This window comes from Falco naumanni, chromosome 14, assembly GCF_017639655.2.
Source record: "Falco naumanni isolate bFalNau1 chromosome 14, bFalNau1.pat, whole genome shotgun sequence".
Classification (NCBI taxonomy): Eukaryota; Metazoa; Chordata; class Aves; order Falconiformes; family Falconidae; genus Falco; species Falco naumanni.
The window spans coordinates 16,526,127-16,552,623 of NC_054067.1; the positions used below are offsets into that span (position 1 = coordinate 16,526,127).

A 26,497-nucleotide genomic window follows, 5' to 3' on the forward strand; every position below is an offset into this window, starting at 1 on the left:
ATGGATCTTCTAGAAACCAATGGTTTTAATGAGTCTGAACAGGGCAAACGCCCTAAGTCAGCAGCAAGTTATTCTAGCAAACGTACTAGGGGATGCCTGGGAGTTTGAGTGCTCTCCCTTCAACAGGGTGTATCCAATGTTAATTTTTATATTTTGGAGTTACTGATGTCACCCCCCTATTCTACAAACTCCCCCAGTGCTTCCCAGCCTTGGCAACATAATGGTCTGAGGTTTCTGCTGAGAACAGCAGCGTCCAAGGCTGCCACGCTGAGAACAAGGCTGGGTTTTCAGACTGTAACAGTCTTTAATTTTGAGCAAATAAGCTTCTGAAATCATGTTTTCATCAGGCGTGGGGACATACGCATTGGAAAGGTTGTTCTTGCATTCGGTTATTGGATTTCTTTTTAATTAAATAATGGAATAGGCTGTCTTAATACCATATGTAGCATGCTGACCATTTCAGTGGCAATGAAGCACATCGGAACAATATACATAATTTTACCTTTCCCCGGGAGAAGGAAACAAAAAACAGATTGACACAGGAGGAGCTTATAGCTGGCAGACATATTTCTGGATTATCTATAAATGAAATGATAGCTAAATATTAAGCATCCTTGTTCCTGCAAATAAATGCTTTAGAGCACATCCATACAGATTAAAGTCCTTGTGCTTCCTGATAATCAAATTTTAAACACTGATTATTTTACAGAGTTGGTCCTAGGGAGTAATCTTTTAGCTGTTTTAAATCACACAGGCTGCATACTTCAGCACACTCCAGCGTCATCAATATTTATTCTATTTCCCCTTTTTCCAAAAGCTTTCTGGTGACTCCTACTTTACCTAGGGATTTTGCAGGCTGTGCAGCCCCGAGGTGTGGAGCTGGGGGTGCCCTGCCTCCTACAGCCCCCGCCGGCTCCCTGCTTTTCTGTGTACCCGCTGCTGCTTTCCCCTCTTGTAGATAAAAATGTTATTTTTGTTTGTTAAGGGTCGAGCTCAGCCCCACTGGCATCTACAGAAACATTCTTGATTTTAACAGGCCCCAGAATTGGTCTTGGTAAGAAAGAAGTTTGTCTTGCAATGGTATTTCAAATATTTCTCTCTCATTCAACTGCTTCACCTCACTTGAGGACAAGCAGTGGCCACAGATTTCTTTTCTATTAGTTGATTATTATTTTTTCCCCAGGTCAACCGTTTCATACTGATAAAATCCACATTTAAGAACTCCACGAGCTCCCACACATGAAGTAGACGACATTAAACGTGCGGGTCTTTGAAAATACAAAAGCTCACGGCTGTGCATGGGTATTTCCCACAGAACGGTGTGGGACCGTTCAACAGCTCACCTGCATTTGCAGCGGGGTGAAACGCGTCCCCAAAGCCAGCACACCTTGCCCACCCCGGCTGTCCCCAGGGATGCAGCCTCGCACAAGCTGGGCAGAGTTCTGCCCTGTGCCACAAGAGCCACGCGTGACTCCAGTGCCCAGCAGTAAAAGCAAACACGGCTGCAGGTTTACAGTAAACGCAGCTTTTGTTTCTGGTTCTGCAGTGATACGGGAGGGACATGCTGGTTTATTGACAGCTGTCCAGGAAACAGGCTGGGGAAAGGGGGTTAACTTCTACATGGTTAAAAAAAAAACCAAAAACACACACACCATATTTTAAAATCACTTAATTAAAAAACTTCGCAAGGCATATTCTTCCTGAGAACACCCTCACAAACCGCAGCCTTAAACTAAGCTGGAGACAACTATGGTGGGGGAAAAAGTAGCATTTTCCCACCGATATTTTCAATCTTTGCTTTCTAGAAAAGAAATATAATCTCAAAAATGCATGCTTAACCTCTGAGCATGGCATTTATTCTCTCACATCTCCATTACCTGCAATTTCCCAATTATCATTATGGAAACTGCAAAAACCAGCTGCTGTTTCACTCCTCCCTGTGCTGGGGGGCTGCAGCAGGACCCCTGTGCCGTGCCCTCTGCAAACATGGGCACAGGCGACCCCCATCCCACACAGCCTGCCAGCCAAGCACGTACCACCAGGCCACGCCGGCAAGCGGACCGGGCATTTGAGGGTTTGAGGTGCAAAGCACCACAGGACAGGGGGTCCCACCATGCTTGGGAGTCATGGTTTCCAGCAAGGACCATGCCCCCCAACTTTTTATTCTACTGAAAATTTCATCCTTGACTTTGGCACAGAGGTGGAGACCCAGATTCCTACAGCACCCTTACCACTTTTTGCTTCTCGCTTCCCAAGGGATGACATTTTTGGAAGAGGGTACTCAGCACCTCCAGAAAATCAGGCCCTTCACAGCAGTCCCTAGTTGAGCACCCAAAATAACTCATTCAAGGAAAAACTAGGCAGGCGTACTTTACTTCAGGCAAGGAAGGCTCAGGGAGCAATTCCCTTACAAACCCTCCCCATCTCCTGTGGGGCAGGAGAATCCAAGAAGTGACGGAGGAGCAGGATGGATGCCCTTTGGTAAGGTCAAGGCACAACAACAGGCTGATTGTGGTCCCACTACAGCCACTCCTTGGCCAGCTCACCCCTGGCACCGGCTCTGCACTGGCCATCGAACTCCAGCTCCTGGGCAAATGTTAGGGAAAATCAAGCACTGGCATCAAACTCGCAAGCGTGTGGCTGCGCCGGAGGCACATCGGTTGGATGTTGCTATAAATCTTGTACAGAAGCGCGACCTTTTGTCCTCAAATATTAATCTGTGGAAAAAAAGAGCAGTAAAAGGCAGTGCGGCACCAAAGATATCCGCCTCTCAAACAAGGCTTCAGTTGATGTTCACCAGCAAACTGGGGTTTTCTTATTTGAAGGACACTTGGGACAGTACGGAAAAGACCCTGGGGTCTTTAAAGAGCCAGGCTGCACCTCACTTGGCACAGGGCAGTGGAAGCTGAAGGTTTCAAGCAAGTCCACTCTCTTCTCTTAAAAAGAGGCTTTGTGATCATCAGCTGCCACAGAATAGAGCTGTGCTGTACAAAACCAAGCCTGGACCCTCCGCGTTGCAGCATTCCAGAGCACTTCACAGACTCCGCTGCTATCCCCACGCTGTTGGTATGACCTCAGGCTTTAGGGTCTTACTGAAAACAAGCAGCATCTGGAAGATGAATTGTCATAAGTGTAGTTATATTTTTTTATATAGGTTCTAAACTGGGTATTTATAAAACGCTGCTGCAGTTACTGCATTCAGAGCCTCCTCTATGGAGGAGATCGTTGCCATGACACAGGTTTGGAGGATGCATGAAGCCAAGCAGGCAAAAGACAAAGGGGAAATACAGAGCACTCTACCCTGCTGAGAAAAAGTAATGTGGCCCAGCAGGGAACCCTGCTGAATCTGTCCTGTCCCCATCATTTGGTTTACACAGTCCAGAACCGTTGCTCCCCACAGGACCGTATCTCCAGGCAGTTGTGCAGACAGCAGTTGTGAGAATGATGCTTATTGTCAGCGATCTTCCCTTCCGAGGAGACTTGAGCACGGGGGGGACTTGCACATACAGCAGAGGTCTGCAGTGACATTCAGAGAGGGGACAGCTACAGCTTGAGTCCAAATTCCTCTCAATTAAACTCCAAAGTGCTTTACTTTTTGGTAACTATTGTTCTCTTTTCCAAATTTTGCAGGCACACATCTGCAGGCAGCAGCTGCGTAACGCATCTGCCAAGCTGATGTAGTAGCACCTTACACTTCACAACACTGACTAAATATTGTTTGCAGCTATAAATCCATCTGGAAGATGCTTTTGTTATGAATGAAGAACAGCGGCTTTTCATGTGAAGGTTGCTGCCGTAGTCTAGGAAACAAAACTGAAGTAAATCAAATGAAAAGGGTAAAGGAGCACGCTGAGCTTCTCCGTGATCTGCTTGTTCTCAACTGCTTGTCCATTTGGACATCTACACCCAACAAAGCAGCATTTATTTGGTGTCAAGGGAGCCTACAAATCACCACATTTGTAGCCTATTTGCACTTCCCTCTGTGACTTTCTGAGCTAACTGGGATCATCAGCCAGTGTCTGCCTCAAGTTGTCCCGCTGCAAGAAAGCTCACCTGCCTCCAGAAGTTTCTTTGAGGCTGGCAATGCCCATAAAACTAGCTACGTAACCCAAGAGCATTTGGGTTGCTTGGTGCTCGGAGAGTTTCAGTGAGCAGGGTTTCTTCCAGCTCCCCCAGGCACCCCTGTCTGAGGCCAGCATCCGTGCGAGCCTGCTGGGACAGCCCATGGAGCATCAGCAAGGCTGGGCGTGGGGACTAGAGCATCCCTGCCCCACACACTCTCCGCAGAGGTGGGAACAGAAATCCCTTAGAGCACAGTGCCCCAACCACGAACCCTATGCAACGCAGAGAGCAGCCCTTTCAGCTTCTTCTGCTGAAGTTGTTCCACTTTGCAAAATGAAATATTCACTGGGGCAAAGAACAGAAACACAGCCCTGTACCTGAGGAGAAAGACCAGTGCACTGCCCGGCAATCTGTCCCTCGAACTCAGCCCGGATTGCTATACCTACTCAGAACACTCAAACGGAGTGACCCCACAGCCCACCGCTCCAGGAACTCACTGTGGGTAAGGGGAACAGTTTCACTTGAAATTTAATTATCTGAAAAAGCCAAAGAGCTCCTCCAGGAGAAGTGACAGAAATCCATCCTACGGCAGCAGTCGGGGCCCCAGCTCGCTGCAGGGAGCCCAAGTCTCCGTCATCCCAGTGCGCGTCTGTGCTGGTTTTGGCTGGGGTAGAGTTAATTTTCTTCACGGTAGTTAATACAAGGCTTGGGTTTGGATTTTGCTGGAACCAGTGTTGATAATGCAGAGATGTTTTAGCCACTGCTGAGCAGCGCTTACACAGAGCCAAGGGCTGCTCTGCTCCTCACCCCACCCCACCAGTGAGCAGGGGGGCACAGGGAGCTGGGAGGGGACACAGCCGGGACAGCTGACCCCACCTGACCCAAGGGATGTCCCACACCATGTGACACATGCTCAGCATACAAAGCCGGGGGAAGGAGGAAAGGGGGGGCGTTCAGAGTGATGGCGTTTGTCTTCCCAAGTCACTGTTACTCGTGATGGAGCCCTGCTCTCCTGGGGATGGCTGAACTCCTGCCTGCCCATGGGATGTGGTGAATGAATCCCTTGCTTTGCTTTGCTTGCACGCACAGCTTTTGCTTTACCTATTAAACTGTCTTTGTGTCAACCCACGAGTTTTCTCACTTTTACTCTTCCAATTCTCTCCCCATCCCTCCACGGGGGGAGTGAGCGGATGGCTGCGTGGGGCTGAGCAGCCGGCTGGGGTTGAACCACAGCAGCATCCCAGCCAGCGAGCAGCTGAGCCTCACCCTGCCTTCTCACTGAGCAATTCCAAAACACTTTGGATTCTACCCAATACACAACCAGAAACATTGCCATTCTCCTTATCAGCACACCATGTCCAGAAAGCAAGGCAGAGGGAGTTATTAGAGAAAAACTGATACTATTTCATACCATCTGCAGGCTGCCCTGCCGGGAACAGCACGCTTGCAGATCTGCACCGAGCCTGTCCAACAGCACGGTGCTGAGCGAGAAGGTGCCTGTCCCTGGCTGCAGAGAAGGAGCGGGGCAGAGCACGGTGACACAGGGGCAGCTGCCATTACTGCCCGCGCCCCACTGCAGCGCTACCTTCCCGGGGATCCTGCCCCACCTGCCCAGTCTCCAAGCGGTGGCTTCCCCGAGGAGCTTACAGCTGGAGCAGGATCCTAATTCCCACATCACCAGATCTACCCTCCCATCTCTCCCTCCTGCTCCCTGCCTGCCCAGGAACAGGATCCGAAGCTGTGTACAGGCAAAGCAGGTGTTTACACAGCATTTGTGGGAAGCGGAGCCAGGAGGGGCTGGCGGCCGGCCAGGCAGCACGAAGCTAATGGAGACACCATGCTGAACCGCACGTTCATCAGAGAACACGTAGCAGAGAATAGGACATTGTGCTCCTCAGCCAGACCTGCTGTGTTCACCAAAAGCTTATTTACAGGACCTGGTCTGAGCAGAACACTGACGGCCAAGGTCCTGACGCTGCTTCCCAGCTTTGGGACCAAACTCTTTGCTAGCCAGGAGCAAATCGTGTCTCCTGTTCCTTCAGTTCCTCATTTGCAAATAGGAACAGGCACGAGTGCCAGCAGGACATGGCACTAGCAAAGGGCCACAAGCACGCCTAATGGTAAGAGCCGAAAAGAAACCTGTAGCCCCCATCCATCAGGCCAATGTAGGTGTCCACATCCCTACAGGTTGTGCAAGAGCTGGCCTCAAGGCGCAGGTGTTAGAAACCCCGATGAACTAACCGTCGGATGGTGTTGGTCTAACCTGGACAGCTGGGCAACAAAAAGTCTCCACAACCCACAGGACTGGTTTCCAGATGCACCAAAGAACCAAAGATCTCACGATCAGCCATGAAGCCCACCAGCCAGGACTTGGTGGCTTCCTCCCTGGGGACCTGGGTCCAAAGGATTTTTCCCTACAAGTGAGTATGCGGCATGCTGGCTCTCAGGTCCCACACCAAGGGCTTCCAAAGATTCACAGGGCAGAAAAGCAGAGTCTGCTAATAAGAGACATTTCCACTTGGTTCCACCAAAGTCATCCAGAGCTGCAGAGCACATGGGGCTTAACAGCCTTATGTTGCAATTGCAGCTTAATAGCTGAGGGAACAGCCTGGCCACAGATTTAGAGCTGTGGGGAAACTCTCCCCATGTGAGGAACACCCCACAGTAAAGCACACCCTGCATCAAACAAATTTCCTTCTCTCCACACCCAAGAAGTTCAGCTGCAAAGTGCAAAGAGTGCTGTGGTCCTCTTCTGCATTTGCAAGTGATCTAAGGTATGTTGCAGAAGCTATACGTAAAATCATTAGTCATTTCTAACAGCAGCTCTGAGCTGCATTCACCCTTGTATGCACCAAACCCATGTTCAGCTGCTCAGTCATCCTGCCCTGACACAGCAGTCACCAGGCGTACCTGCTGCAAAGATGAGGCACCGTTGCTGTCCAGGGGAGCCACACACAGCAAATTCACCTTTAACTATCTCCGCGTAAAAACAGTTTCTGGTGCTGCAATAAAACCTGGCACGTGCAATAGTTTGTAATTCCAGGTGGCACAGCTGTTCCCCATGCCAAGCAAGTGAAACAGAAGACCCATTAAAATATTTATGGCAGAAAGGTTCAATACCCTTGGCTGCTGCAAGCCCCTTTGTGCCCCCCTGCCCGCAGGGTCAGCATGCACCTCACTGCAGCTGGGGGCTGCACGGAGCATCTGCATCCCCCCAAGCCCTGGGCTCAGCCTACAGGCACCTGCTCTGTAACCACTGCCAGCTGAAACCAGGGTTTTCATTTGAAGGGAAAGATTAGTGATTAGATTAGGTTTATTAATGTCTATTTTTCCGGAAGATGTGATGTATTGATCCTGAGGAAGATGATGGGGTTCCTTGCCCAGTTTTGCCCATAGCCTGATGGCAAACCTCCCCCTGCCCCATGTGAATCTCTTGGTAAATCCTCGACTTGGCAAAGGCACTTGCAAACTCCACTCCTAAAGGTGGCTGAGCTGCCATCTCAATCATTTCCTGGGAAGAGCATCAGCACAACACAGGGAACAAGGGATGGCAGAGCCATGGGAGGAGCTGCACCCCAGGGATGTGGTGGGAGCTGTGGGGACAGGCTGTCTTGAGGAGGAGCTGGTGGTTCAGGTGCTGGCAGCCAGGCATGGGTGGCCTTCAGAGAGCTCGTTATGGAGGCAGGTCAGCAGCAAAACACCTCCTTCAGAACCAGATGGGACAGACACACAGCAGCAGCCGCCACGCCACCATTTCAAAGGGACCTGGCCCCTGCAAAGCCTTGCCCTGGGCAGGACAGCCACCAGGACCGGCTCCAGCTCCCCAGTACATGGCCACATGACCACGAACGTAGACCCCTCTTCCCAACCTGCCGCAGGAACTGTCTGCATGTGAGCACACCTCAGCGAAAAACATAATTTAAACTTCACCGGGAGCATCGTCTCGTGTCACAGACAGGACACCGAGGCAGCCACATCAGGCAGAAACACATCAAAACCACCCAGGGATTCACAAAGGTCATGGAAAGCCCCAGGAGGGTTAGTCCATCACTAGGCGTGATGGGTTGGTCACCGCAACAGGTTCAAAGACTCCTTACATTATCCTTCATCAGACTGGGGAGGATATTTTAAGGAAAGGCTCACTCTGTTTGCAAGCTCTTCCTTTTACTTCTCCCCAAGCACCTGCTCCGGCACAGCGTAGGAGGCAGGATACGGCACCAGATGGTCCTCGCTTCTGACCTAGCGGCTGTGCTTCCCTGTGGATGCCTTCCGGGGCTTCTCTGCAGCCCATGCTTCAGCGCAGGCGCATCCCCATCGCCCCAACCTGGGAGTGTGCTCAGCTAAGAAACCATACAGCAAAAAAATAAGCGAAGCGTCTGAAAAACTAGAAAGACCTTTTCAAAAGGTTTAAATTAATATACACTGAGGATAAGAGCAAAAACACAAAAGAAAATGCTGTGAAAGAAAAGAAAAAATAGAGAAGAAACGGGGGGAAATGTTAATTCAGCACAGTCCAGGCTTGTGGAACACCATCCAGGCAGCATGGCTGTCCCAGAGAGGAATGCCCTCACGGGACCAGCTGAATCATCACCTTACAATAGGAGCTGACTGGCATGGCCAAAGGGGGACAGGATGGCACTGCGTCCAGGCGTGCGCAGAGCAACCCTGGATCACGCCCCACGGCCAAGCCTGCAAGCCCCAGGGCAGGAGCCTCTCCCTCCCGGGCATCCCTCCAGCAGCTGCCAGCAGGGAAATGCCTCTGCAAAAGAGTGGCAGTGCCCGGGGCACCAGCACAGCACAGCTGCGGTCACTCACTGACACACAAAACCCACAAAACTTCATTCCTGCTGACCACGGGCCATCGCTGGCAGCAGCACAAGGTGCAGCCAGCTAAGAACCCACATTCATGGGAACATCATCCTCCAGTACAATTTTGGGAAGCCGGAGTGAGCCAAAGGGTCCCCAGGAGCCGGGGCTGAGCCGTGCTGCCAGCGAGGAGGATACTCAGGGGAGGTTAAAAGGTCCAGGGTGTCCCTGTGTGCTGGGGACCATGGAATTTTGTGTGGAGGAATCTCTTCCAATTTAGATTTAACAGCTGACAAACTGTGGAAGCTTTGCTCAGAAAAGGCAAAGCAACAGTAAACTAAATGGGAACAAGGCTTACATCTCCTGTATTGCTCTGGCTAATCCGCTAATGTGAGGGAACAAAATCCGGGATGCTCTGATGTTTTCTGGTCCAATCAGAAAAACTATCTTCTCTTATCACTCCAAACTAAGTAAAAATTGTGAAAGATAAAAGCCAGTTCGACTATACATGAATTTACATCAATTGCAAGAAACGTAATAAAAGTTTCTCAACACCCACACTGGTGGATTAAAACGCAGTGTGGGAGTTGAGAAAAATCCAGTTTCTTGCATTTCTAATACTTAGGAGCTTCAAACTACTTTTAATTTTCTCCCATTCCCAATTTCAGTCACTCCTCCCCTACGAGAGACTCAGGAAAGCATCCGCAGGTGTCTGCACATCAGCACCGGAGCATGTTTGCCAGCTGCTGGGGGAAGGTGTGTTCAGCATCTGCCACCAGTACACACCTTCCCAGCCAACATCATCAGCCTTCAAACCAGAGCCCGTTCAGCACAAAAGGCTTTCAAAGCCAAATAAAAACATACACACATCAATAACTTTCTCATCCTCATTCAATACCATGCAAGCGTGGTTTTTTCCAAGCTGAATTCCGGCTTTGCGCACAAAGTCACTCCTGGGAGATGGAACAGCATTAAACCCTTGGGCCCATTACCTTCCTAGGAACCTGGAATTAAGTTCCTTGAAGTCACTGGAACAATTTATTTGCTTTCATAGCCCATACAGCCAGGAAACTAAATGATACAGCCAGGTTCCCACAACGGCATCACCTGGAAACTGCTGCAAAGTGAAGGAAACTTAGAACGCTTTTTCCTGAATTAAATGGAAATACTCCGTTCTGGCGCTCCCCTGTTGAGCAAAAGCACGTCTCCAAATCCAGCTCACCGTCTTCCTGCGGGAGAAGGTCAGTGGCACAGAAAGCAGGGGGCGGGGGGGCCAGGGCACGCTGACACTCACTGCCTGTCTCGCACTGGGCAGCCCCTGGACAGACACCCACGGAGCAGCAGACGGACAACTGCACCGTGCAGCCGCTTCCCGGGAACAGCTCTGCCCCGGCAACTCCTGGCTCAGCCCCCATCTAAAACCAAGTCCAGCATCCCCTGGGAGGAAAAGGGATTTGGAAGACAAGGCAGCTCCACCCAGCCCCTTCCACACCAGCTCCTCACACTCCTGTTCCTCTGCCCCCAGTCCTGCAATGGCCTTCTGATTTACTGCATTAGGGAAGCTGGCAGAAGGGAGAGCTTGCTTCTTGCTTCAGCAGCGGAGCAAGTTGAGGAGCTCAGGACCCGAGCTGTGCTCATCACATGTACCGAAATGACCACCGTCACCGTGACATGCATCAGTCAGCATGAAGTTACCCATCTGCAGGACAAGGCTGAGGGCACTCGCCTGGTCTGCATCTCTGGGATTTCCTCGCAAGCCCTACCTGCTAAAACCGGCTTTAACAAAAGGCTCCTACCACAAACGGACCAGCAGCGATACCCGAGATCTGAGCTCCCCGTCTCCAGGCACACGGGGGGAGCTCTGTGTCTCTGAGCATCCTCCGGCGTGGTGGCATAGACGGTGCTTTGGAAGACTCCTTTCCCCTGCCCTATCTTACACTTCAGTTGCTTCCCTCCCACACGGCCCTGCTGTCACTTCACTTTTGTCCTGGTAAATGAATGATAAACCATTAAACTGCAGTTGTAGCATATGTGATGCAGGGAGAGGAAGCACATCCCACGTACTACTGACTGCTCCCAGACTACTACTCCTCCGTGGTCCACCCAAAGGGGCCTGGACCGACAGCAGCACAGAGCTTTCAGAGGCTGCTGGCCCCATACCCCTGCAGCTCTCTGAGGGAGCCCAAGCCATTTTAGAGATGAGGATGGCTGCAAGAGGCTCGGGATCATATGGGCTTATATCCCACTGTAAGGCAGATCCGGGGGAAGCATCAACTTCTACTAGAAACAACTAAAAAAGTTTCCTGTACTGACGCATGAAGGGAAATGATTAAAACACGGTCCCAGATCAGGCTGAATGTTCAGAAATCAGCAAAAAGGAAAAAAACTGCTGATTTATTTTTAATCTCATGATTTGGGGAACTTTACTCAACTTCGTATCTTTTTCAATATTTGATTTTAAGAACGCATATAGATGCCAAATCACAAGTCCAGATCCTGCAGCTATAACCACACAAGTGTGCCTTTGTAGAGATATTTGATTTCATACGAGCATTATATAAAGGTCATCTGCCAAGAGCTGGTTAGACGACAGGGCTCATGCTCACGAGAAACCCGCAGCCTGCTTTCACCCGGTTTCCATTACATCGCTCGTAGAAAACGTTCTCCATCTGCATCGCCATCCCTGTCTCACCCAGCTCCTGTGCAAGCAGCGTGGGTGTTTCGTTGCCAACACCAGCACAAGGAGGATCAGACTTTTTTTTGATCACACCCGTTCAAGCAGCATCCTTTGATAACTGACCGCAGCCACCCCCACCTACACTTTCCTACCCCAGTCGCAGGGTGCAGGCAAACGACCGTGTCAGCACGGGTCCGGCGGGCAGGACAGCCCACAGCAGAGTGGAAGGCACTGTCTGGGCATCATCCCAGGAGAGCACGGACACAAGGTGCTCCTGAGAAGCAGGTGAGACATTGGTAGTCTTCACCTGTGACTTTGCCCCAATAAATCCCTCCTGCACCCCAGACTGCTTTGCCAAGAGGTCAAGGAAACTGGAATTAAAGACTAGCAGCTTTTTTTTGGGTCACTGTGTCTTTTTTGTGCCTCGCATAGCTCCAGGTGCTCTGCCAGCTGTGAGAAAATAAGGAACGAAGAGAGTGCCTGCACCTCCTGACAAGGTACGTACGCATCCTCTGGCAAGGCTGGAGCCACCCAAGGTGCAGCTACCCTTCCTGGATTATGAAAGACCCTGCTGCTAAAAAAACTGTTCTCCCCACCAGAAATCAAAATAACAAAAAAGTCAGGGCTCGGCAGGGCTTCTGAGCGGATCACTGTCCATCAAAGGGACATCGCCGGGGCAGCCCGAGGGTAAGGGAGCAGACACCGCCCGCTTCTCACACGAGGGGTCTGCGGCCACAGAACCACAGCAACACCCCCACCCCCCGTGCGCTCCGGCCCGGCCCGGAGCGGTGCTCCGAGACCCAGGAGCAGGGGGGCAGCGGGGTGTCCAGCAGAGGCACACGCGTTACGCGCGTCGGCTGCTCCTCCGCTCCACGAACCGGGAACGGGCACGTCCCGGGCACCGGGGGGAGACGCGACTTCCCCGGGAAGGCTTCCTTAGCTTGGGCCGGGGGAAGCCGGGGCGAGGCCGGGCACCGGCCAGCACCTCTGCCCGCCCGCCGCCGCCGCCCCCCTCCTCCCCAGCGCACCGGGGGCAGCGCGCCCGGGCCCGACCCCCGCCAGCAGCACACGGGGCGCCGCCGCCCCCGCCCGAGCCACCGGCCCCGCCGAGCCGGCACCTGCGGGCTCCCCGCGCCCCGGGACACCCGCACCCCGGCACTCACCGGCGGCGGCGGCCTCCAGCAGCGCGGCGGCGCGGAGCAGGCGGTAGTAGCGCTCCATGTCCCCCGCCGAGGTGCCGCCCGGCGGGGGCCCGCCCGGGGCCGGGGCCGGGGCCGGGGCCGGGGCCAGGGCCATGCCCCGCGGCAGCGCTCCGCCGCCGGCAGCGCTCCGCCGCCGCCGCCGCCCCGGGCCCGCGCGGCCGCCGAGGCGGGGCCGGGGGAAGCGGGAGGCCGCCCCCGCCCGCCCCCCGCGCCGCCCCGCCGCCCGCCCGCCACTCCCCGGCCCCGCCGCCGTGCCGCCGGTGGCGCTCCCCCCCCTTTCCCCCCCTTTCTTCCCTTTTCTCCTTTATTTTTTCCAATCCCCCCCCCCACCCCAGTGCCCCCCCAGCCCACTGCAGGAGCCCGAACCGCTCCCTGCCTCCAGCACTTCTCAAGGGAAAACCCCACAAACCAAGTGTTTTCACTCTGCCAGCAGCACTTTGGCAACTTCCCTGGACAATACGTGAGAACTACGTTAAGCCATACCACAGCCACAGCTGGCCGGGGCAACAAGCACCGCACTGGCCTGACCCACCGGCCTCAGTTTCCCCCATGCTGAGGTTCAGACGGTGCCAGCTCATTCTCGACAGGAGCCTCAGCTGCCCGCGGAGGCAGCACAAAGAGGTGGATGTTCCTGTTTTTCCAAAACAACCTTTTAATTATGCTCCTTGCTATAATAGCAGCCTTTTCCCAACACTTCAGCAGTCAGGGCTATTAATTTAGGACCCGAGGTCTGACAGTGGTAGTATGAAAAACACTGTCTTTTGGTAGACTGTGTCCCTTCTTCCACTGATAAAAGAATTTTTCCAGGAAAACCCACCCGCTCAGTCAGTGCTCCTTGTTTGTAACACAGCAGATCCTCACTAACTCAACAGCCTGACCAATTTTCTGACTGGTCATAAAGCACATCTTGTGCGACAGGGAGAGCTCATGTGCAGTTACTCATCAAAAAATCCAGCTCGGGTGCACAGCAGTAAAATGTGGTTATAAAATAGCCGTACGCAAGGCTACAAGCATGGAAGAAGGACAACCACACCACATTCCTTCTGTATTCTTATCGCAGGAATGCTATTTTCCCTAAACTGCAACAGCTCATGCAGAAATGAGGCCCATCCGAGCACAGAAAGGCTTTTTTTGTTCTATCCCCGTGCAGGGGATGCCCTGCTGTAGCCGGGACTCCCCACCACTGCTGATACACCCTCACCTTTGGCACCGGCTGGGGGAAAAATAAAGGCAGCCAGCAGAAGGTACAGCGTTATCCCTAAGGTTGGGCAATCAATCCATTTCTTGCTCTCTGAGGAGAAGACCTAACGGTTCAGACTGGGTCTGGATCTGGAGCAGGTCGCTGCAGCCAGCACACCCTACCCGAGCCCCGGGCGGCTGAGGCTGGACCACGGCGGCGGATGCTGGCAAGAAACCTGCACATCCCAAAGCTGCACCTCCTCCAGCCAGCTCAGCCGGTGCAAGACAACATCAGCCGGCTCTCAGCACGGAAAAGCCGTGTTTGCTCAAACTGAAGGATAACTGGTCACGGCTTTTCCTTACCATTATTCCCTTACAAGTCTGTATGGCCACAGAGATGCCTCTTTTGGAAACCTGGCTGCTTACAGTCCCTCCTTTCGGGCATTTCAGGGTAAATGCCCAGCTATTCCAGCAATGCATTCAGCAGGGGCACCATCCAGCTTCTCATATTTTACACTGGCAGACACTACTTGGCATATCCGTCTCCTCCAGAGACGAGTGTTACTCTCTGCCTGCCCGAGAAACAAATAAGCTGAGCTAAAAGGAACAAGGAGATGGATAAAAAGCAAACGACAGCCAGAAACACAGGTATTTCTTTTCCAGGGATATCCCACCCAGGCCCCATAACAATGTTCACGCTCTGAGCGTGGCACATAGACATCTGTGTGCCAGGGGAAAGAGCCCTTTCACAGAGCTGGGGAAAATCTGGCTGGCACCCACAGCACCTCTGTTTGCAGTTTTATTTCATGTGCGTGCAATTCCTTATCCTTAAATCTTAGGGAGAAGGTATAGGGAGAATTCCTACTAATTTCGTTAATTCCAGATCAGAGGTTGGAAAAAAAACCCACCACCTCAAACAGAATTCAAACCCCTCTTTTTTTTTTTTTTCTTTTTTTTTTTCTTTTCTTCTTTTTATTCCTTTCCCCCCTCAGATTAAGGCTAGGTTTTGTTGGGACTGGTGCCATTATCTGTATTTGAGAAGTCACCCTCCAATGACATCTGTTTAGTCCAGCAGGAATGCTCGATTTTAGGCAGCCACGGACACCTGAGGCCTCAGAGTGATGCGATCACCTTTTGAGACTCATCTGAATAATCATGTCAGCTATTTCTCCCCAGTATATATTTTTATTATAATTTGGAGAAGACATAGGTTTCACTTCGGCAGCTTCCAAAGGTGGCTGCATCCCCACTCCACCGTGGGACTGTGCAGACAGCAAGGGCCAGCGGTGAGTCCAGCTGTGGCTGCTCCAGCCCCACCGCATCGCTGGAGATATGCTCGGTGAGAGGCTTCAGAAAGTGTCCAGAAAAATGCCCATCTGTTACCATCAGCTCAGTCCATCCCATCTCCTAGTCTCTCCTTCAGAAACACTCTTCTGCTAGCTGCCAGGGAGAAGCTTCTGGTTAAATAGGACCATTTGACTTGTCATCCTCAATTCAGCCCCCGGTCCCAGCCCTCACACACAGTCCTGCAGGTGCCAGATCATTTCTCCAGGATTCAGCCCTGCTCTCATCACTTCGGGGCTTGACCACTGCAATGTTTTTCCCTGGCTTGCCAACATCCTATTTTTCTGCTACACCACCTGGAAGGCTGCTGCAAGCACTTTTGCCCCACTATCACATTAGCCCCATCAGCTCTTACAGGCAGTTCCTCCACTGATCCTCTCCTCAGCCACACGTCTGCTCCGTGCGCCCTGCTCAGCCCTGAGCCCCAGCTGCGGTGGGCAGCAGCCGCCTGGTCTTCCATACACGGGAAAAACGGGACAGAAGGGCTTTTATTTTTGTTAGGGTGGTGCTGAGAACTGGAAAAACAAAGCTGGCTGAACGTAGTTTGGAGTCAAACTGATGCTGAAGGGAATTGCTCACCTCTGGAATAAGCAGAGTGACATCAAAGTAACTGTGCAGAAGAGTAATTCAGCTCTGGCTGGTTTTCATAAACAGGGATTTTAGGAGGATTTCACGTGCACAAGGCGGCACCAGCCCCGACCCAGGGGGTTGTCCAGCGTGGGCTCGTTCCCAGCTGGCCCAGGAGGAGCAGAGCCTCCTCGCCCGGCAGAAATCCCAGCCCCACTGAAGCCAGTTAAGCCTGCACCGATTTCATCAGGACCAGGGTTTTATGTCACCTGCTATGTCAACTTGAAAAAGAGAAAGGACTCCACGCTGCTCTCCCACTCTCACTTTTTCCCTGCTTCAGTCAGACCTGCCTTGGTTGTTGTTAGCGCCCGGCTTTGGAAGGGAACGCAGAGGTGCACACACACCCTCTCTGCAGGCCACGGTGCGTTTTCCAGCCGAGCAGGTTATCCCCAGACGTGGAGATCTAAGAAGCAAAACCCGATCCCAGCTGCCAGGACTCCGCGGCTACATCCCCTCCCGCAGCGGCTGCGGGGGAGCAGGGTGGGACGGGGACACCGCAGCCCCTCCAATGTGCCTAGAGCCCTCACATGCCAACAGCCTGACCTTTAAAAAACTGCTGTCCTTGTTAAAAAGCACCTTATAAAATGACATGGTTTCACCCTTCTAACATGAAGGGCCATGTGGGCACTTTGGTGCTAATTCGGTGCTCTCAGAAATACCGGGTGACCCACGGCCGACTCCCATCACTTACATTGACTTCTTCTGTCCCGTCAGCCTGGGTAGCCAGCTCAGAGTAAAACCCTTTCCAGCTCTTCAGATGATTTTCACTATCACTCACTCAGGCTATTAAGATTCTCAACGCGTGTATCTGGTTTCCAATAGTACAAGCCGCTTCTTAAAGGTTATAGTTTGTTTTAAATAGCACAGCCATCTGTCCTCCGGTGGCTGATGGGAGCTGAAGAGATCGAAGCAGCCAAAACAGAATTTTTCAAAGTGTCAGTTTTTCATTACAAACACTTCAGTCTGAATCAGATCCATGCCCTAAAAATAAAAAAAAATTAAGTCTATTTTTCTGGTGTATTATACAAACACTGTGACTCTTGCTTTAAGTTTCATTGCATTGCTGGAATTTCATCAATGCAATATCTGGCCTGAACTTCACCAGCACCGAGCACTTTACAAACCACAGAATAATCCTCATTTGTGTACCTCTAGACTTTGAATTAAAAAAAAAATACTCATTTATTACAGCTAGCCACAACACACAGAACCAATGCACAGCATCAGGAAAAACTCTTCAGGAACATATGGATGTCGGGTATGCGGACCTGCGGTTTTTTATAGCCAGTTCCGAAAAGTCAGCTAAAGCTCTGAGGTCAGCTCTTCTATGAAGTTAAATCAATTTATTCACTTAATTCACAGGACTCACTTCCTTAACGTGACATTATTTTTGAGGAAAATGGGTTTAGAACACGTAGGCCAGCTACATGCAGGAGCCGTTACCAGCAGAATTGCTAATACCTTGCTGGAAAACTAAAAATACATGAGGGGCAACCAGTACTTCCTTAGGCAAATGCTGCTCCATGTCAGTAAGGCCAGCACGCCCTTGCTGGCATCATCTACTCCCCAGCAAAAATGCCAATGGACAGAGAACCAAGTGCAGCCTTGGAAAAGCCCACGTTATAATCTGTTTCCTCAGAGCATCCAAGGAGACGAAACAGACAATATCTATTAATCAGAACAACATACCAAAGTTTATTGATTACTTCAAACAAAAGTTTCTGTAATGAAAAAAGAGCAAGTTGCATTCATAAAAGGTAACATTCACATTCAATTTCCTTTATATAAAGCAACAGAAATGTATAAAATTGCATTTAAGTGAAAAAAATGTAAGGTTGCAGTCCTTTTTTTTTTTTTTTTTTTTTTGCAAGAAGCTGAAAATGTATCTTGTCATTGCCTGTATATAATTTACACTTTCTAAATACTATATGTTTTTTTAAAAAAATCCATAGCTGGGAAATTGGATAAATGGTGCAGTATTAGGTAAGTTTTTCAACTGTGTGTATACAAATCCAATTTTAAGCTTTTATGCAATTCCAAGTCATTTGTAATATTCTCATAATGATTAGGATTAGTTTTTCAGAAGTAGCTATGACTACACCAAGTTCCTCTGTTACCACATACCAGTTTTAGAGGGAATCTTAATCACTTTTCTTATCTTTCAGTGTCACTAGCCAGTGATTAAACTTCAACAAATTATTATGAAAAAAACCCAGCCTTTTTTCCTTCAAGTTTTTCCACCGAGAAGCCTGTACTGACCTTTTAGCTCACTAACGAGCACTGTAACAGTGCAGTGTAGACTACGGTACATGGACAACCCGAGCATCACTGTCGGATTACTGCCACTGCAGCAGCCTCTAGGCTTACACCTTACGGTTACTAACACCGCTTTTTCCTCCTTTTTCTTCCCTTTTCCATCCCCAAAAGGGATCTCCCGTTTCCTGTGATTTCACAAGTCATCCACAGCAACAGGAATTTCACTTCTGCCATTGCTGAACAATGAGGATCAGCACCACCGCTGCAGGTGCAGGGCAGCTTGCTGTCCTGGCATCCCCAGCACTACACCAGCGTACTAGCTGAAGAGCCAAGCCCCCCAAAAAACCCCTGCACCTTCCCCAAAGAGCTCCTATTCAAGACATTTCACGTTAATTCCAACCCATCGATGGGTCAGCACACATGCCTTGGGTTTGAACATACAGGTATTGCAATGGCTTGCTCCATCCCGAGACAGGACACTTGGAAACGGGAAGAGAAAGACTCCGGTTCTCAGAAGGCTCCACCTTAAAACAGGCTGCAGAAATTAGCCTGTTTAAGTGGCTTTATTCAGACAGTTCACACACGCATGGCAAGCTTTGCCCTGTTCCCACTAACATCACTGGCAAAACCTCCAGCGGAATTTCACGGGAACAGACTTTGACCCTAGGGGTAGAGTACAACACAAAACAAACGGAGAAGCAAGGTGTCAGGCTTGGGACCATTCAGGCTTGGAATGGTTTTGAATCACAGGAATTAGGCATTTCAGCGCCCACATTTTAAAGGTTATGTAAACACAAGTCAGCAACTGTATATTTAAGGAGAAAGGTTAGATTTGGCATATAGAGTGTGTATCGTCGCTGTATTCATTGTATACTTCATCTGTAGGCACCACATTTTAGCAAGAAAAGTTGAGAACGGGACAAGGTCTGCAAGTTGAATTCTAGGTCCGTGAAATGAGCTAGGAAAAGGGGGGGAAAAAAAAAAAATGAAAAAGCTTTGCCCATGGGACACATGCTGGAAGTGCAGCTCCTTACTTGCATGCAGCAAGGAGTCGAGCCGCGGTTGCTAACATGGTGCTGACAAACACCATTTGCGTTGAGGCCAGTGCAGCGTGTATAATACAGTGGTCCTGTCCATACGTCCGCTCCCATGCTGGGTGATCGAAGAGCAGCCACCGGCCATCGGGACTGTGCACACCCCTTTCCCGCTCGGCTAAGGCCCATTGCAAAGTCCTTACAATGCACGCCAGCATCTGCCTGCAGCTGATCCGCATCCTGCATCCACCAAAGACGGACCTCAGGGATGGCAGCCAGAGCGCAAGACTCAATTCTTCCAAAAATTAATAGTCCACGGTTCAGCAAAATTTGATGAAGGGAATGTTCCATCTAGTCCCGAATTGTTGTTTCTTTGCACGTGAGTGACACAAAGCCTGAGTGAGCGGCAGCCAAACCCAGCCGCAGCGTGGAGCTTGTTACTTCTGAAATGAGACCCGAACGCTTCTCACAGCGGTTCCTCTTCGCTGTCCTGCAGGGTGCTGGGGCCAGGGGAATCCAGCACAAGGGGGCACCTTCACACCAGCCGGAGGTGGCACACAGGGTGCTCCATCACTGCTTACGACTTCACGCAACAAAAAAGCTGCTTTTTCCACATATGAAGCATCAGAGAAAAAAAAAATATCAAAAGTCAGGCATCTCACCTCTGCTGCGCACAACCTAAAGAGAAAAGTTCCCACGACCATGGTACAGGTAGATTTCAAAAGAACATGCCAATTTAAAAACCAAATAAAGTGTAACGTGAAATCAGGTTCATGTTATTCCTTTTATTTTTAAACTGGCTTCTTTTTTTCTTAGTGCAAATAACTCAAGATGCAGTTTTATATGCCTGCAGGTTTACAGGCACAGGTCCCTGGGATCATCCAAGGACTGCACAGTCACTCAGGCCTTTAAAGTGTTGAAGCAACTGCACAGCGCAGTAACGTAAGCACAACCACAGGGAGCCTGGGCAAAGCGGCGGAAAGTCTGGCACAGCCCAGCTTTTGAGATTCCTTCCTTCCCCCCCGAAAGCTTTCTTCCATCACAAGCAGCCACAATACAAGGGAAAAAACGACCTTTTCTTCACCCTCCATCAGGAATAAACCATCAGCAAACTGGTGGCGGGAGGATGTTCAGGTGCTTCCCAGCACTGCGGGTCTCTGCACGGGCACCACCGCTGCAGACGGACCACAGACCGCTTCCAGCTGTACCCAGAGGAGGGACACGCAACCGAATGCTTCATACTGTCAGCGAAGACTTCTCCCAAATTTTCAAGTATTTCTGCAGCGTGCACCTGGCGACCCATCGCTGGGAGGGGGCAGCCCCAGCACCAGGCAAGATGCTCGCAGGGCTGCATCCAGCTTCTGCGTCTTTTCGGGGAGCCGGAGGGGGCTGTTACTGGGTTTAAAGTCTGTGCTACTTCTTTGGTCAGGCACAGCAAGAGACTTCAGCAGCTCTCTGCTGCTCTTGGACAGATCTGCAGGGGGCAGAGGAAGCCCCTGTGTGAAACGGGGCTGGCATTGCTCTCCTGCACTTCAATTCATGCTGTCTGGGATAAACTCCTAAAGATGCTTTTGCAGCCTCCCATGACATCGAATTTGGCATATTTTTTTTTTTCCTGGGGTGTGGGGAAGCCACAAGACCAAAGACAAACGGGTACCGTGGGTTTGGTGCCCTGGCTACTGCTTTATCAGCATGGCTGCTCACTGTACTTGGTAATACTAAAGAGAATGTTAGGTTAAACCCACAGTTTTTTTCCTAGAGCATGACAATATGCAGTGTTTCTATGGAGCACTTTAAAGTATCCTGAGAGGATATTTTTCTGACAAATTAGTAACAGCATCTTCAGTCTTCACATAACCATTCTCTATACGTTTGTATGAGACTAGCATAGGCAGATCAAAGGGGCCAGTCTGCAAAAATCAGAAGGAGAACACACACGTATTGCAATTATTACATTCCCAAATTCATAACCTTTTCCTGTGTTATTTTTAGAAAAAAATACTTAAAATTTTATAGGAGAAGAATCATCATTAGCCCATGATAAAAGTGCCAAACGTCATTCACAACCACGTAACAGCACGGTAAATCAATTTGCGCAATCTGCAAAATACTGCATGAAGTCTAAAAATAGCATCTGCCTGGCTGGCCCCATCATCTTCCATTCTGCCCCAGTCCAGCCACCTCCCGCACCAGTATATGGTAGCGGAGAGCACCACCTAACGTCTGTGGGGAAGGAACGGCTGCTCAGGGTTTACACCAGATGCACTGGAGGTCTGGCGGGCCTGGCTGTTGGACCTGCCGCTTTCTTTACAGGCAGGTGTGGGTACAAAGGTAGGAGAGGTCTGCGGAAAATTTGCGGGTTTAAGCTTGCAGCGGACACCACACAGCTACGTGACATCTCACCAAAAAGCAAAACCGTGAATTCAGTTAGGCACTTTTACTTTTTTATTCTGCTATCGGCTTACTACGATGTTTAAAATCAAGTAAACTTGTACTAGGATGCTCTCTGTGTGCGTATATACATACGGACACTGAGACATACCTGCCGTACCATATGTTGACATACGTAAACAAGTACATGTGTTTAGTTTCAACCTATGCAGATGAATTAAACTGTACTTGTTTCTACCTGACAGAACTGCATGCACCCTAGAAAAAGGGATTTTGGTACAAATCAGATGCAATACTGGAATCATTTTAATAGCTGAAATTTGAATACTTTGCTGTAAATACATCAGCATTAGGTTTTACAACTGCTGTTAGCACGAGTCGCCGACTGCATTCTCAGATTATGATTTCTGTTAATATTAAAGTATCAGTTCTATTGAAAGATTTGTTTAAATACTGCAAAACATTTCTGTTTGAGAAGATCCATACACACACAGGATTCCGAGGAGGTTGGATAGCACAACATCTCCAAATTAAAATGCATCCCAAGCATTGCATCTCCATTCCACAAGGACAGGTGCCCCACACCGATAGTCAAGAGGATTACAAGAACCATAATTTAATTGATTTGAGGGGGGGTTACATTTGGTTAATTTTTAACACCATCCCAACTCTTTCGGACAGGGTACCTGTTACAACACATTAGACTCATCTGAGAACGTTCTTAAAAGAAGTGGTCTGACAGAAGGTCTGGCCGACAATGAATCAGGTGCCTTCCTGCTGCTCTGCAACAGCGAGGCAAAGAGACTTATAGCACACGCGACGTTCGCCCCTGCCTAACGGTTGAACAACATAAGACATACACACACCTTTTTACAGCTAAGTCATGTCATAAAAAGGATGGAGTAATACACGGTCCCTAAACACCATGGTGATTAATACTGGCTGGGTTTTGCAGTGCAGGAGGCACAGTAGGTATTCAGAAACTAGCCCTGCTTCCCGAAATGGTTAACTTCGGGCTTGGAGGTTTACGCTACAGGTGTTTCTGAGGGAGGAGGAAACCATCCTCGACTTCCCCGTAACTGGTGTTTTGTGGTGGAATCGCCATTCCTGGAGGTGCTTAAGAAACGCACAGATGTGGGGCTTAGGGATATGGTTTAGTGGTGGGCTTGGCGGTGCTGGGGTAACGGTTGGGCTCGATCTTAAAGGTCTTTGCCAACCTAAATGATTCTATGATTCCAATACTGGAGATCTGCAGTGAAACCAAGTGCTAGGGACACGTATTCCAGGCACTTTGCTGTGGGGTAGCCCCACCACCCCCACAGCCAGCAAGTCCCACACCATCCCTCACCACGGGGGTTGAGTGCAGTGGCTTATTCATTTGTACAAAGAACAACATAGCACTAAGATGTGGGACGGACTGGGCAAGATGGGCACTTGGGGAGCTCCTTCTGGATCAAACAAGCCTGAGCTGTTTGACACGGCATCCAGAGGACAATCTGCATCGAGTCCGCCCTGTCCCACACTTCGGAGAAGCCTGTACCTAGCCCACTGACACACAAAGCTGCAGCGAGGACAGCGTAACCAGCATCGGTCACACCCACCTCGCGTGGGCATCCCCAGCACGACCAGCTCACCCACCTGAGGTGCATCTAGAGACCAAAGGGGAAGAAGCAGGCGAAATATTTAAGCAAAAGACTTAAATAAAAGCAAAAAGCTGAGGGGCAAGCAAGGTTTTGCTGGGTGAGCAATTCTAAACTTGGGGTTTCAGGCATTAGAAGGAAGAAAAAAGCAGCAGAGCAAGCAACACATAGTGACTCAGAAAGGGAATCACCTTATTCACTCCAAGAAAAGCTGTGATTGCTGGAAGTTTGAGAAAGCATGAAGATAGTGGATGTTCCTGAGGAAGGAAGGCGCTTCGTTACCTAGTTCACAACAGCACAAAAGACAGAAAATTGCAGTACAAGAAAGAGAAAGGCAGAAACCAAGGAAAACACAAATGCGCCTTGCAGTAAAAAAAATTAAAAAATAAAAAAATGCATTTCCACACAGAAAATTTAATCAAGACTGAGCAGAGGCAATGCGAAGTGTTATATAGAGAATTCGGGGTGAAACCTGGTCCCATTGAGGTCAAGGGCAAACACCCACTGACCTGGCCTCAGTCCATCCTCCCCTTCCAGAGGGGAGCCTCAGCTGCCAAGCCGGGGGTTCAGGCGCCTACATACCACCCTAACCTTGTTTTTCATTTCATGCTCCCCTTGGGAAACTGATGATTGGGGGTTATTTTTCCAATATTAAGGTCAGAGTTCTCAAAAAAGGTCTTGATTTGAAATCATCTACCTGGTCTTAGATGCCTTTGCAAATTAGGTGACTGACTTTGGTGTCTGACTGCCGACGCAGACATCCAGACCTCTTACTCAAAATGTACATTTAAATATGGCTCAGCCTGTATTTAGTTTGGTATGCACATACAAAGCGCCTTTTCTAGTTGACACTTACTTTGCTTTGCTAAATGATTTCACAAGAGCCTTTTTTTAATGCACATAAAGTGCTCTTGGAAGAAAGTATTGCATGGGGGAATGGATCTTCTGGCCAACAGCTGAAGGCAAGAATGGGTCATCTCTCAGGTGAGCTGAGCCGGAGCTCAGAAACCCCCAGGGCACCATCCTCAAACTGTCCTACGCCCACAGCTCAGAGCGGCTTGCTCCCAGCCTATTCAACAGGGGCATCAAGCTAGAAACTACGAAATCATATTTAACTGGAAGAAATTACGTGGCGCTTCAAAGAATTCAACTATACTTCTTTTACCATCTCTATTGTTTTCAACTTTAACCGTTTGGTGGGATTTTTTTGTCTTGCAGATACATGTTTTACTTCACTGATACTGGGGTCAAGCTTGTACGTCAAATGTTATGGGAGAGGAAAATTTCTACTACTTCATTGAAGATATATATTTTTTTTTTAATTAAGACAATCACCAATTTTAAATAAGAACCAAAGACAACAAGTTTTCCCAGACAAGGGGAGGGCACTGAAACCTCGCAGGATAGAAGAGCTTCGAGGAGAGAAGCTCGTTTTGAACCTCAGCATTTGGGATGTCATCCCGTGGTGTGCTGGGACACGGCCGGACCGGCTGGGCATTGCTGGTACACGGTGCTGGCCCGGGGCACGGCTGGCAGGGCAGAAGCCACCTCTGTGCTGGCCAAACCCTGCAGCCGTGCTGCCGGGCAGAGCGATGGCTAGCTCGGGCCACCTGCTGGGGAGCCACCCTGGCCAAAGGCACGGCACCAGCACCTGCTGGGTGCTGGCAGTGCTGCCCGTGTCCCTAGAGCTGTGCCTGACCACTGCCTAAGGACACATAAACCTGACGGCAAGAGGGCAGGGCTGGCTGGCAACACGAGGCAGGGCTCACCGACATCGCGGGGGCAGAGAGGGGCTGCGGCGGGCGGCACGGCTGGGGTGAGCAGGGGCTGCCCGGGGGGACAGTGCTGCGGGGATGCTGGGTGCCTCTGGGCGAGCAGAGAGCAAGGGGCAGGGGTCTCAGCACAGCGTGCGTCGTGACCTGGCAGTGCTGGCGTTCACCACTCGCAGGAGTGACAAAAACTTGTAGGAGACTGTTTGCACTTCTAAAACGAGCCCCCCTCCTCAGCCGTGGAGGAAAGCTGCTAAGGAACCCAACTGCTCTCCAGGAGAGCTGGACACCGAGGCGAACACCACAGTGTGAGACCCAGGTACTATGGGGGGGGTGTGGGAAAACGTGACAAGACCTGACCCTCTTCCCTGTGCACCTGAGGACATGCCTAAGGGGAACATCATGGGTGCGTTGTTTGATGTAAAAAGGTTTTTTCAGGACACAGTATGCTGGGTTTGACGATCAGTGCAGGTTGGAAAAGGGATAAGGTGCTTTTATAAGAGATGGCAGGTTTCCATCCACTGAAGGCAACTTAGGAAAGGCACGGGCTGAGTCTCTCCTGGCTACAGATCTAGGCGGTATTTTCAGATGAGCTGCTTGGTATTTCTGGCATGTGAAAGAGCACGACAAGACTCTAGAAAGCCTTCCTTGGAGATGCAAGTGGTATATGGTACTCTTACAGGTTCATCTGGTGCTTAAGAATAAGAGAGGTCTTCCTAAAAATACCGTGCGATACATCATCTTGTTCCTTACCTGATGATTTTTCTCTTTTATATTTTTTAAAACTATCAGAAGAATTTCTGGGAAAAGGCTGATAAAGATCAGGAGAATTATTGCCAGCCACGTGGAAACTGAAGTCAGCATATGGGCAAATACAAAATACATTCTTTGCTGCTTCAAGAAAGGCCTGAAAAAGAAAGGACACAAAGAAATTCTTGTTAACACAAATTTCTCGAGAAGGTCAGAATCACAGGTAGATTCAGATCAAACTATTAGCAGTAACGCCTCCTTTTCAGAAGGAGATGGATACAGTCTGCACAGAAACACATCCATTCTTTCAACTGCCCATCCTTCTCCCAACGCATCTGCTGCCTCCAGCTGTGCTTGCTCTGGAGGACTGTACTTTCACTGTACACAATGTGTTTTGCACCTTCAGCATCCCTTTCGTTTCGGGTTGGGAAGGGGGGGTTTGAATTTTGCTGCTATGACTGAAAGATGAACTATTCACCTTATCAAAAATCAAATCATTTTATTTCAACGCTGGACTTTGCTCCAGCTTCCGATTTGCTTTTGATGGTGGAAATCTTGGTCCCAGTGGATTATTTGCCTCTTCCTCCCTCAATGATGGAGGGGAACAGACAGATGCAGCTGAAAAATGACTCATAAATAACGGATGACAAGGATCCCAAGGCAGTTGTTGCTTAGCATTAGCTCAAAAATATTGGGCAAGTTAAACACACCAGCAGAAAACTCACACATTTCAACACAGACCTGGCTACATCACAGATCT

At 50.0% G+C, this 26,497-nt stretch overlaps 2 protein-coding genes across 11 annotated transcripts in view; both read right to left on the minus strand.

The window, feature by feature from the left end:
• Positions 1-12,807, minus strand: part of MCF2 (MCF.2 cell line derived transforming sequence) — a 62,495-nt gene extending 49,688 nt beyond the window's left edge. The window contains exon 1 of the mRNA XM_040614304.1: positions 12,709-12,807. Within this exon, the coding sequence (XP_040470238.1) occupies positions 12,709-12,766 (58 nt within the window). The 5' untranslated portion in view covers positions 12,767-12,807. The remainder of the gene's footprint in view (positions 1-12,708) is intronic.
• Positions 12,808-16,711: 3,904 nt separating this feature from the next.
• Positions 16,712-26,497, minus strand: part of ATP11C (ATPase phospholipid transporting 11C) — a 60,083-nt gene continuing 50,297 nt past the window's right edge. For 3 of the 10 annotated variants that reach the window (XM_040614861.1, XM_040614853.1, XM_040614860.1), the window contains 2 exons: positions 25,741-25,894; positions 17,567-21,097 (listed from right to left, as the gene is read on the minus strand). In XM_040614861.1, the coding sequence (XP_040470795.1) occupies positions 20,981-21,097; positions 25,741-25,894 (271 nt within the window). In that variant the 3' untranslated portion in view covers positions 17,567-20,980. Of the gene's footprint in view, positions 16,879-17,566; positions 21,098-22,264; positions 22,361-23,409; positions 23,501-25,740; positions 25,895-26,497 lie in introns of those variants that run through there. The other 7 variants (XR_005831038.1, XM_040614856.1, XM_040614858.1 and 4 more) reach the window with 4 other exon arrangements.